Source organism: Salvelinus fontinalis, chromosome 31, assembly GCF_029448725.1.
Source record: "Salvelinus fontinalis isolate EN_2023a chromosome 31, ASM2944872v1, whole genome shotgun sequence".
Taxonomy (NCBI): domain Eukaryota; kingdom Metazoa; phylum Chordata; class Actinopteri; order Salmoniformes; family Salmonidae; genus Salvelinus; species Salvelinus fontinalis.
This window is the reverse complement of record NC_074695.1, coordinates 24,585,611-24,597,770: the sequence shown is the minus strand read 5'-3', so window position 1 is coordinate 24,597,770 and position 12,160 is coordinate 24,585,611. Positions and strand designations below refer to the sequence as shown.

General features: G+C 41.9%; 1 protein-coding gene across 2 annotated transcripts in view; it reads left to right on the top strand.

The window, feature by feature from the left end:
* Positions 1-12,160, top strand: part of LOC129829924 (diacylglycerol kinase alpha-like) — a 37,840-nt gene that overhangs the window by 16,210 nt on the left and 9,470 nt on the right. For both annotated transcript variants that reach the window (XM_055891942.1, XM_055891941.1), the window contains exons 10-17: positions 65-153; positions 326-445; positions 3,528-3,626; positions 3,898-3,984; positions 4,228-4,301; positions 4,410-4,484; positions 9,109-9,194; positions 9,865-9,954. In XM_055891942.1, coding sequence (XP_055747917.1) covers positions 65-153; positions 326-445; positions 3,528-3,626; positions 3,898-3,984; positions 4,228-4,301; positions 4,410-4,484; positions 9,109-9,194; positions 9,865-9,954 — 720 coding nt within the window. The remainder of the gene's footprint in view (positions 1-64; positions 154-325; positions 446-3,527; positions 3,627-3,897; positions 3,985-4,227; positions 4,302-4,409; positions 4,485-9,108; positions 9,195-9,864; positions 9,955-12,160) is intronic.

Here is a 12,160-nt window from a genome sequence, read left to right as displayed (position 1 = left end):
ACAATAATAGTTGAAAACACAATGGAGACACGTAACGCATTATTTACTTGTCTTTGTTTTCAAGGTTGTAAATACACGGTCCATGGACGCTGTGCCAACAGAAACCCAGCTCCCTGTACCAGGACCTATGTCAAGTCTAAGAAAGACACGGGAGTATGAGATTTTTTTCAAACAACATTTTACAATGGCATTTGCAGTTATATTAATATTCCCAATGCCTCTTCATTCTTAGTGTATGTTGTAATGTGAATTTCTAAGCCATTCTCTTGTCCCGGTGTATGTATGTCAGTCTTGCATCTGACTCTGCCTGTGTCTCCTGCCTCAGGTTCCAACCCATGACTGGGTCAGTGGGAACTGTGACTCTGGGAAGTGTGACAAGTGTCAGAAGAAGATCAAGAGTTATCACGGGCTGACGGGCAAACACTGTGTCTGGTGCCACTCCATGGTGATGAGGGAGGGCTCCTGAGTAGCCCTGTGGTGGGGAGAGTTAGGCCCGTTTAAGTTATTAGGCCAGTCTTTTCTTCCACGCAGAATATTTACATATTACAATCTGTTGTTCAATCTGTTCATGGAGTGGTCTTGCAAGAGCTATGTCTGGAACTACATCTGGATCTACAGTACCAGTCAAAAGTTTGGACACACCTACTCATTCAAGGGTTCTCTTTATTTTTACTGTTTTCTACATTGTAGAATAATAGTGAAGACATCAAAACTATAAAATAACATTGGATATGTGGAATCATGTAGTAACCAAAAAAGTGTTAAACAAATCTAAATATATTTTATATTAGAGATTCTTCAAAGTAGCCACCCTTTTCCTTGATGACAGCTTTGCACACTCTTGGCATTCTCTCAACCAGCTTCATGAGGGAGTCACCTGGAATGCATTTCAATTAACAGGTGTGCCTTGTTAAAAGTTAATTTGTGGAATTTCTTTCCTTAATGCATTTGAGCCAATAAGTGTTGTGAAAAGGTAGGGTTGGTATACACAAGATAGCCCTATTTTGTAAAATACCATAAGTCCATATTATGGCAAGAACAGCTCAAAGAAGCAAAGAGAAACGTCCATCATTATTTTAAGACATGAAGGTCAGTCTATCTGGAAAAATTCAAAAACTTTGAAAGTTTCTTCAAATGCTGTCGCAAAAAAACAATCGGGCGCTATTATGAAACTGGCTCTCATGAGGACCACCACAAGAAAGGAACACCCAGAGTTACGTCTGATGCAGAGGATAAGTTCATTAGAGTTACCAGCCGCAGAAATTGCAGCCCAAATAAATTCTTCACAGAGTTCAAGTAACAGACACATCTTAACATCAACTGTTCAGAGGAAACTGCGTGAATCAGGCCTTCATGGTTGAATTGCTGCAAAGAAACCACTACTAAAGGACACCAATAAGAAGAAGAGACTTGCTTGGGCCAAGAAACACGAGCAATGGACATTAGACTTGTGGAAATCTGTCCTTTGGTCTGATGAGTCCAAATTGGAGATTTTTGGTTCCAACCGCTGTGTCTTTGTGAGACGCAGAGAAGGTGAACGAATGATCTTTGCATGTTTCCAAACGCCTGAAGGTACCACGTTCATCTGTACAAACAATAGTATACAAGTATAAACACCATGGGACCGTGCAGCTGTCAGGAAGAAGACCCGTTCTGTCTCCTAGAGATGAACGTACTTTCGTGCAAAAAGTCCAAATCAATCCCAGAACAACAGCAAAGAACCTTGTGAAGATGCTGGAGGAAACAGGTACAAAAGTATCTATATACACAGTAGAACGAGTCCTATATCGACATAATCTGACAGGCCGCTCAGCAAGGCAAAAGCCACTGCTCAAAACCGCCATAAAAAAGCCAGACTACGGTTTGCAACTGCATTTTTTGGATAAATGTCCTCTGGTTTGATGAAACAAAAATAGAACTGTTTGGCCATAATGACCATCGTTATGTTTGGAGGAAAAAGGGGGAGGCTTGCAAGCCGAAGAACACTACACCAACCGTGAAGCACGGGGGTGGCAGCATCATGTTGTGGGGGTGCTTTGCTGCAGGAGGGAAATTATGTGGATATATTGAAGCAACATCTCAAGACATCAGTCAGGAAGTTAAAGCTTGGTCGCAAAAGGGGGTTCCAAATGGACAATGACCCCAAGCATACTTCTAAAGTTGTGGCAAAATGGCTTAAGGGCAACAAAGTCAAGGTATTAGTGGCCATCGCAAAGCCCTGACCTCAATCCTATAGAAAATTTGTGGGCAGAACTGAAAAAGCGTGTGTGTGCAAGGAGGCCTACAAACCTGACTCAGTTACACCAGCTCTGTCAGGAGGAATGGGCCAAAATTCACAATATTCACCACAGCTTGTGGAAGTCTACCCGAAACGTTTGACCCAAGATAAACAATTTAAGGCAATGCTTTCAAAAACAAATTGAGTGTATGTAAACTTCTGACCCACTAGGAATGTGATGAATCAATAAATCATTCTCTCTACTATTATTCTGACATTTTACATTCTTAAAATAAAGTGGTGATCCCAACTGACCTAAGACAGGGAATTTTTACTGGGATTAAATGTCAGGAATTACGAAAAACTGAGTTTAAATGTATTTGGCTAAGGTGTATGTAAACTTCCGACTTCAACTGTACATAACCCATCTACAATTTAGCCCAAACAACTACCTCTTTACCTACTGTACTTATTTATTAATTTATTTTGCTCCTTTGCACCCCATTATTTCTGTCTCTACTTTGCACTTTCTTCCAATGCAAACCAACCATTCCAGTGTTTTTTTTTAGTTTTTATTTTACTTGCTGTGTTGTACTCACTTCGCCTCCATGGCCTTTTTATATTTTTATTTATTTATACATATATCTGTTTGCCTTCACCTCCCTTATCTCACCTCACTTGCTCACATTGTATATAGACTTATTTTTTTTATTTTTTTCACTGTATTATTGACTATATGTTTGTTTTTACTCCATGTGTAACTATGTGTTGTTGTATGTGTCGAACTGCTTTGCTTTATCTTGGCCAGGTCGCAATTGTAAATGAGAACGTGTTCTCAATTTGCCTACCTGGTTAAATAAAGGTTAAATAAAATAAATAAAAATAAATAAAAACTAACCGGTGCCTCCGCACATTGACTCTGTACCGGCACCCCCCTGTATATATTGTTATTTTTTACTGCTCCTCTTTAATTACTTGTTTCTTTTATCTCTTATTCTTATCCGTATTTTTTTTAACTGCACTGTCGGTTAGGGGCTTGTAAGTAAGCATTTCACTGTTGTATTCGACGCATGTGACTAATAAAATTTGATTTTATTCATTATTATTCTACAATGTAGAAAATAGTCGACATAAAGAAAAACCCTTGAATGAGTAGGTGTGTCCAAACGTTTTTTACTGGTACTGTATGTCTGTGAACAATACAGTACTTTGTGACTACTTTGATATAAAAATTGTTTATAAATTAAATGTGATTAGCTTTATAAATGAATCATTTGATAATATATCACTGGCTGTTACTGTGTTCCAGCGCCATGATGACTGTGCCTCCCAGGAGCCCTCCGACTGTAACTGTGGAACTCTCAGAGACCATATCCTCCCCCCTTGGGCCATCTACCCTGTTATGAAGGTACAGGATAACCTACTGCCCTATGACAGGTGTCTAATACTGTAAAGCTCACATAAGGATATATTTTAAGGAACCTCAACTTAGTGAAAACTTTTTTTATTCTCTTAAAAACAACATTCACTCACATGCAATGGTAATAGTAGGATAGCTAAAATGTCTAGTTTGAGAAACAATACATCTGTATTTGACTATTATACGGTTATTGCTTGTTGTTTTATATTATCTCTGGATTTGCTAAGTTGACTGTTCATCTCTCTCTTGACCCCATCAGGAGAAGCCAAACAGCATGAAGAACGGCTCCTCGAGCTCAGCCGGCGACAGTGACCACAACACCACTCCTGACGGAAAGGTGCTTCAGGTACATACTAGTACCCTGTCTAGGCCTTTCCCTATTACAGAACTGCTGGATAGTAATTGGTGTGAGTAAATAAGCAACAGTGTCTATTTTACCTTGTTTAGAGTCTAGAGAACTGTCACTAGGAAGTGCCTCACAGCCATATTCCATTCAGACTATATGTCATCTGAATATACTGACAATATAGACATCATTGTATCCATTTGTGAAACTGCTGTAATCTTTGAACTATTTATCTCTGAACAGATTGATCCGGTCCCAGACACTCATCCTCTTTTAGTGTTTGTGAACCCTAAAAGTGGAGGCAAGCAGGGAGAAAGGTGATGCTACAAGTGAACACTCCTACACAAATGGGCATTTATGGTTGAATAATAAACAATGTCAATGTTTCTATTTTACAATTTTAAGTCCTATTTTATTCATTTCAGAGTTCTGCGTAAATTTCAGTATTTGCTGAATCCACGGCAGGTGTATAACCTATCCAATGGTGGACCTGGACCAGGGTAAGGTTTCCCATATGGATAACTGCATATGATGTATCTAAGTATAGACCACTATTAGTATACAATTATAAACTACACTCTGTTTTACCTGCATCACTAATTGGACAACTGGGGTGTATTTAGCAGCTTTAAATCTCGAAAATTACATTTTACATTTTGAGGAGTCTGAGATTTGTTATTGTGTGTGTATCTGGGATTTAATATAAATTCATTACCAGTTCTCTTATTTACTGCTTGAATATGCAATGGTATTGGGATAGTTGGAACATCAAAGCCAATCAAATGGTTGCAAAGTGTTACGGCTCTCGTTTGTGGTAGGAAGAGTGGACCAAGACGCAGCGTGGAAAGTGTTCATGATTTTTTTATTCAAAAACACTCAAACAAAATAACGAAAGTCAAAAAATGAAAGTGAACAGTTCTGTCAGGCAAAAAAAAACAGAAAACAAGATCCCACAAAACCAAAAAGGAAAATGACAACTTATATATGATCCCCAATCAGAGACAACGATAGACCGCTGCCTCTGATTGGGAACCATACTCAGCCAAAAACACAAATAAATAGAAAACATAGATTTTCCCACCCGAGTCACACCCTGACCTAACCAAACATAGAGAATAATAAGGATCTCTAATGTCAGGGCGTGACAGTACCCCCCCCCCCCCTCCCCAAAAGGTGCGGACTCCGGCCGCAAACCTGACTAGGGGAGGGTCCGGGTGGGCATCTACTCTCGTGGAGGCTTCTGTGCGGGACGCTGACCCCGCTCTGCTTGAGGCTCCCCCCACTTCGGTGACGCCTCTGGTGCAGGGATCGTCGCCGGGACCTCCGGACCGTAGATCGTCGCCAGAGGCTCTGGACTGGGAACCCTCGCTAAAGGCTCCGGATTGCCGACAGTCGCTGGAGGCTCCGGACTGGGGACAGTCGCTGGAGGCTCCGGACTGGGGACAGTCGCTGGAGGCTCCGGACTGGGGACAGTCGCTGGAGGCTCCGGACTGGGGACAGTCGCTGGAGGCTCCGGACTGGGGACAGTCGCTGGAGGCTTCATACGTGGAGCCGGAACAGGTCTCACCGGACTGAGGAGACGTACTGGCAGCCTAGTGAGTGGAGCTACCACAACGCATCCATCTTTAGCTCGGTGAGTGTGGAGAGCTGGCACAGGACGCACTGGGCTATGAAGGCGCACTGGAGGCATAGTGCGTTGAGCCGGCGCAAGACACACTGGACCGTGGAGGCGCACCGGAGGTCTGGAGCGCAGAGCTGGCACAACGCGTCCTGGCTGAATACCCCCTGTAGCACGGCAAGTGCGGGGAGTTGGCACAGGCCGCACTGGGTGGCGCTGGCGAACTGGGGATACCGTGCGTAGAGCTGGCGCAGGATATCCTGGACCGAGGAGATGCACTGGAGACCAGGACCACTGAGCCGGCACAATCCGTCCTGGCTGGATGCCCACTCGAGCACGGCAACTGCGAGGAGCTCCGTTGCTCTAATTCCTCGTATCGTCGCCGTTCTGCTTTCGCTGCCTCCATCTGCTCCCTTGAACGGCGATACTCTCCTACCCGCGTCCAGGGTCCTTCTCCTCCCATGTCCACTCATCCTGGCCACGCTGCTTGGTCCGTTTTTGGTGGGATCTTCTGTTACGGCTCTCGTTTGTGGACATGGGAGGAGTTTGGACTCGTTTGTAGATTTTCCCACCCGAGTCACACCCTGACCTAACCAAACATAGAGAATAATAAGGATCTCTAAGGTCAGGGCGTGACACAAAGGGAGGGTATATTACTGGAAACGTTCAAAGTTTACCAGTAAACTACCGTTCCCTTTTTTAATGGGGATTTTATCAGATGACAGCTAGTGTTTTTGTTTTGGTACATTAGATTATCACAGGTATCTGTAATTACCTCTGGCCGTCTGTGGCCTTATCACATGTAATATATATAAAATAATCAAATAAGATGATTTTAAAATAGAGTGACGAAGCTGTAAAACATTTTACTATGTTAATGTTTATGTTTTTCCGCCAAACTGGTGGTAGTTAGTGAATAAAGTTAATAGTTGTAAGAGTTTTACTACAGTATCTCGCGTTAAAGTTTCACAAATAAATTCCCCAATAGATTTGATGGATTCTGGTCAAATTACGCTCAGTCGCAGGCTGTCAAAAATGTGAGGCAATGCAGCTCTGTGTGTTCAAAAGAAAGCAGACAAACACAGACAGAAAAATAATTTCAGGGAAAGTGATGAACAGGGAGGTCATGCGCCACAAAAATATGTTGCACATGGTAAATACAGGGAGTGGTGAAAGTAAGGCAGCAAATTTTTTACATTACACAGAGAATCACAGATTGAGGCTGAGCAGCAACAGCCAATCATTGTGAAGACAGAAGAGGAATGCTTGCCTGGCTACCCATCCACACCGCTCCAGCCAACTGACGTTTCTTCTCCGTGATGAGTCTGGATTTGCCTCCCTACCCGAAGATTTCTAGAATGCAAACACATTCTGACCATTCTGATTGGTCCAAAAAAACGATGGGTTAGGCCAGAGCCGGCGTACATGATGGCATTATCAACTTTGATACTCTGGTTAAATTTTACGATCCAATCGCTGATGAATATGTTTTGTACAATGCCCCTCATTTTGAAGTCAAAGGACTTCTAGGATGGCAGTTTTAGACTGAATGTATGTAACGATAGAGCAGCAGAATTCATTTCAGGGTGAGTTGTCAGGCAAGAGGAATGCCCCTTTGACAGAAACATCAGTCCCTGTTGTGAAATCTGAGGGTGAGTTGTGTTAAAAACATGACTTTAAGTTTTATTACATTAGATATGGGATTTTGCATTGCATTAATTGTATCACTTCATCTCCTCCATCTCTTGGAGGGTCTTCGGTTACTCCTGATGTGGTGACTCCAGTCCCACTGACACTACCTGACGCTGCATCAGTTTCACCACCGTTGGGCCCCGGCATTAGTGCAACGTTTGCCCTCATTTTTGGAAAATGACCCCTATCAGAAACCCACCTCACACAAAGAACACACAAAGTATCATCATCCACTCCCACCTTATGGGAAGCTGACAACACTACAGTCAATGTGCCAAGGGCTGCCCAACAGCTCCAGCCTGCTCAGTGCAGTCAGTGACATGGCCTTGACTGTTAATGACATGATGCAGCGGCAGGTTGAACACAGTCAGAATATGATGATGTGTCCAGGAGAGAATAGCCACAACTGTGGAGATGAGAAATGCTGGTCTCCCTCCTTCTACTTCCTAACAGAAGTGAAACTATGTCAGTCTCCTGAAAATCAAGGCATGGCCTTGACTGACATGGCCTTGACTGTTACTCACATTAAGCATCTCCAACCAATATTAAATCTAGAATCGGCTTCCTATTTCGCAACAAAGCCTCCTTCTTCATTCATGATGCCAAACATACCCTCGTAAAACTGACTATCCTACCGATCCTTGACTTCGGCGATGTCATTTACAAAATAGCCCCCAACACTCTACTCAGACTACATCTAGTTTGCTATCACAGTGCCATCAGTTTTGTCACCAAAGCCCCATATACTACCCACCACTGTGACCTGTATGCTCTCGTTAGCTGGCCATCACTACATATTCATCGCCAAACCCACTGGCTCCAGGTCATCTATAAGTCTTTGCTAGGTAAAGCCCCGCCTTATCTCAGCTCACTGGTCACCATAGCAACACCCACCTGTAGCATGTGCTCCAGCAGGTATATTTCACTGGTCATCCCCAAAGCCAACACTTACTTTGGCCGCCTTTCCTTCCAGTTCTCTGCTCCCAATGACTGGAACAAATTGCAAAAATCACTGAAGCTGGAGTCTTATATCTCCCTCTCTAAGCATCAGCTGTCAGAGCAGCTTACCGATCACTGTACCTATACACAGCCAATCTGTAAATAGCACACCCAACTACCTCATCCCCATATTGTTATTTATACTCTTGCTCTTTTGCACCCCAGTATCTCTACTTGCACATCATCATCTGCACATCTATCACTCCAGTGTTAATGCTAAATTGTAATTATTTCGCCTCTATGGCCTATTTATTGCCAAATTACTACTCTTCTACATTTGCACACACTGTACATATATTTTTCTATTGTGTTATTGACTGTATGTTTATGTGTAACTCTGTTGTTTTTGTCGCACTGCTTTGCTTTATCTTGGCCAGGTCGCAGTTGTAAAATTATAAAATTTATACCGATATTGGCCTAAAAATAAATACTTTTCCCAAGAGTTAGTGATATTTCCCATTGACTGATCATGATTTTTCAGATTCCCTCTTCACTAATCTTTTTATGTTGAACTTTTTTGTTATAAACTTATCACAACCTTGATGTTAATCATAGTTGATCTCCATGTTTGGAAGACTTTGTTCAGCATTTTTATATCTGATAGGAAAATCTATATTTTGGTTTAAAAATGATGTTTAGAAATAAAAAAAATATATAACGCCTTTTTTTCTACACTGTTGACTGACCACTTTGTACACTCATACTTCAAGTAAACTTGAACGGCTTATTTCTCTCTGAGATGTCATAACCATCAGTGAACGTCACTGTGAGATCTTGTACTGCACCCCCAACATAATACAAAATCTGTGTTTCAGGCTGTGCTTCTTCAGGAATCTGAAGGATTACAGGATCTTGGTTTGCGGAGGGGACGGAACTGTGGGCTGGATACTTGATGCCATAGGTGGGGTCCAGTACACAATATTGGTAGACCATGTACTATACACTCAGTGGACAGCTTATTAGGTACAACACCCCGTTCAGGAAAATGGTTCGCTCCTACAGTAAGTAATGTGGCCGTGGCTTGCAAAATAAAGCAGGCAGACAGGCCTCGAGGCATACAGTTACTGTTCGATTGAACATTAGAATGGGCAAAACGAGTGACCTAAGTGACTTTGAACGTGGTATGATTGATGCCAGGCGTGCCGGTTCTAGTATCTCACCAACACTGGACAATTGAGTAGTGGGAAAACATTGCCTGGTCCGACGAATCCAGTTCCTGTTTCGTTATGCTGATGGCAGTCAGGATTTAGTGTAAGCAGCACGAGTCCATGGCCCCATCCTGCCTGGTGTCAACAATACAGACTGTTGGCAGTAGTGTAACGGTGTGGGGAAAGTGGTCATGCCCCGAAGAAATCAGGCTGTTCTGGAAGCAAAGTTGGATCCGACCCAGGACTAGATGGGTGTACCATAAACTAGCCACTGAGTGTACATGCCAATAGACAAGTCAACTTAGTGTATGAGTAAAAACTATGAATTTTCTTACCAAACATGTTCCAGAAATGGATTCCATGTAGTAACCTAGACATGAGTAATGCTGACGATCTCTCTTTCTCCCCTTCTGGTGCAATCAGAAAAAGCCCATCTTCAAGTGCGGCCACCTGTGGCTGTGTTACCCCTGGGCACAGGAAATGACCTTGCACGTTGTCTTAGATGGGGAGGAGGTGAGAAGGGTTGTCTTTGGTCTTTTTTCATTCTGTTGTGTGTTCACATATCATATTTCCTGTATCACGGGGTAAGTTTAGCCAAAGGGGTAAGTTGAGCCACCCTTGTTTATAGGAATCCATACACAAAATGTATAATTTCACTAAACATTTAGGAGGTGGTCATCATTGTGAAGGAAGAAACCACATGGAAAAAGTGGTACGCAAGTTAGGTGAAAAAAAAAAAGTTTTACATTTATTGTAAGAGGTTTCATGATGCTCGGATCTAAACCAAAGAAGATTATTTTAAGATTGTTCTATACATCAGTTTGGGTCTATATAAGCTTCAATATGAGGTCCTAAACCTAGCATGAAAGTGCATCCATGTAAGGTTGAAGTCAGAAGTTTCATACATTTAGGTTGGAGTCATTAAATCTAGTTTTTCAACCACTCCACAAATTTCTTGTTAACAAACTATAGTTTTGGCATGTAGGTTAGGACATCTACTTTGTGCATGACACAAGTAATATTTTCCAACTATTGTTTACAGACGGATTATTTCACTTATAATTCACTATCACAATTCCAGTGGGTCAGAAGTTTACATACACTAAGTTGACTGTGCCTTTAAACAGCTTGGAAAATTCCAGAAAATTATGTCATGGCTTTAGAAGCATCTGATAGGCTAATTGACATCATTTGAGTCAATTGTAGGTGTACCTGTGGATGTATTTCAAGGCCTACCTTCAAACTCAGTGCCTCTTTGCTTGACATTATGGGAAAATCAAAAGAAATCAGCCAAGACCTCAGGAAAAAAATGTGTAGACCTCCACAAGTCTGGTTCATCCTTGGGAGCAATTTCCAAACGCCTGAAGGTACCACGTTCATCTGTACAAACAATAGTACGCAAGTATTAACACCATGGGACCACGCACAGTCATATACCGCTCAGGAAGAAGATGCGTTCTGTCTCCTAGAGATGAACGTACTTTGGTGCAAAAGGTGCAAATTAATCCCATAACAACAGCAAAGGACCTTGTGAAGATGCTGGAGGAAATGGTACAAAAGTATCTATATCCCTAGTAAAACTAGTCCTATATCAACATAAGCCAGACTATGATTTGCAACTGCACATGAGGAAAAATATTGTACTTTTTGGAGAAATGTCCTCTGGTCTGATGAAACAAAAATAGAACTGTTTGGCCATAATGACCATCTTGATGTTTGGAGGGAAAAGGAGGAGGCTTGCAAGCCGAAGAAGACCACCCCAACCGTGAAGCACGGGAGTGGCAGCATCATGTTGTGGGGGTGCTTTGCTGCAGGAGGGCCTGGTTCACTTCACAAAATAGATGGCATCATGAGGATGGGAAATTATGTGGATATATTGAAGCAACATCTCAAGACATCAGTCAGGAAGTTAAAGCTTGGTTGCAAATGGGTCTTCCAAATGGACAATGACCCCCAAGCACACTTTCAAAGTTGTGGCAAAATGGCTTAAGGACAACGAAGTCAAGGGATTGGAGTGGCCATCACAAAACCCTGACCTCAATCCTATAGAAAATCTGTGGGCTGAACTGAAAAAGCGGGTGCGTGCAAGGAGGCCTACAAACCTGACTCAGTTACACCAGCTCTGTCAGGAGGAATGGGCCAAAATTCAGAACTTATTGTGGGAAGCTTGTGGAAGCCTGCCTGAAACGTTTGACTCAAGTTAAACAATTTAAAGGCAATGATACCAAATACTAATTGAGTGTATGTAAACTTTTGACCCACTGGGAATGTGATGAAAGAAATAAAAGCTGAAAAATAATTCTCTCTACTATTATTCTGACATTTCACATTCTTAAAAAAAAGTGGTGATCCTAACTTTTACTATGAATAAATGTCAGGAATTGTGAAAAACTAAGTTTATATGTATTTGGCTAAGGTGTATGTAAACTTCCGACTTCAACTGTAGCTGTGTGGGCTAATATAGTCAAAATGTTTGTTAAGTTGAGCAAATTGAAGTGTTTTCTTCCCAGGTGTAATGCAACGCATTATCACTGGAAATGAGGTAACAATAGGACTTGGCCTGTGTTAAACTTTGTACTTTTTAAAACACTTTTTTGTAAGGCATGTTTTTTAGGTCTCTGTTAAAAGATGCTTAAAATTATTAAACGACAAAAAAGCGATTGTGTTTGGGAAATAAAGAAAGACATGGTTTTAAAATGGTAGTGGTAATATTTCATTC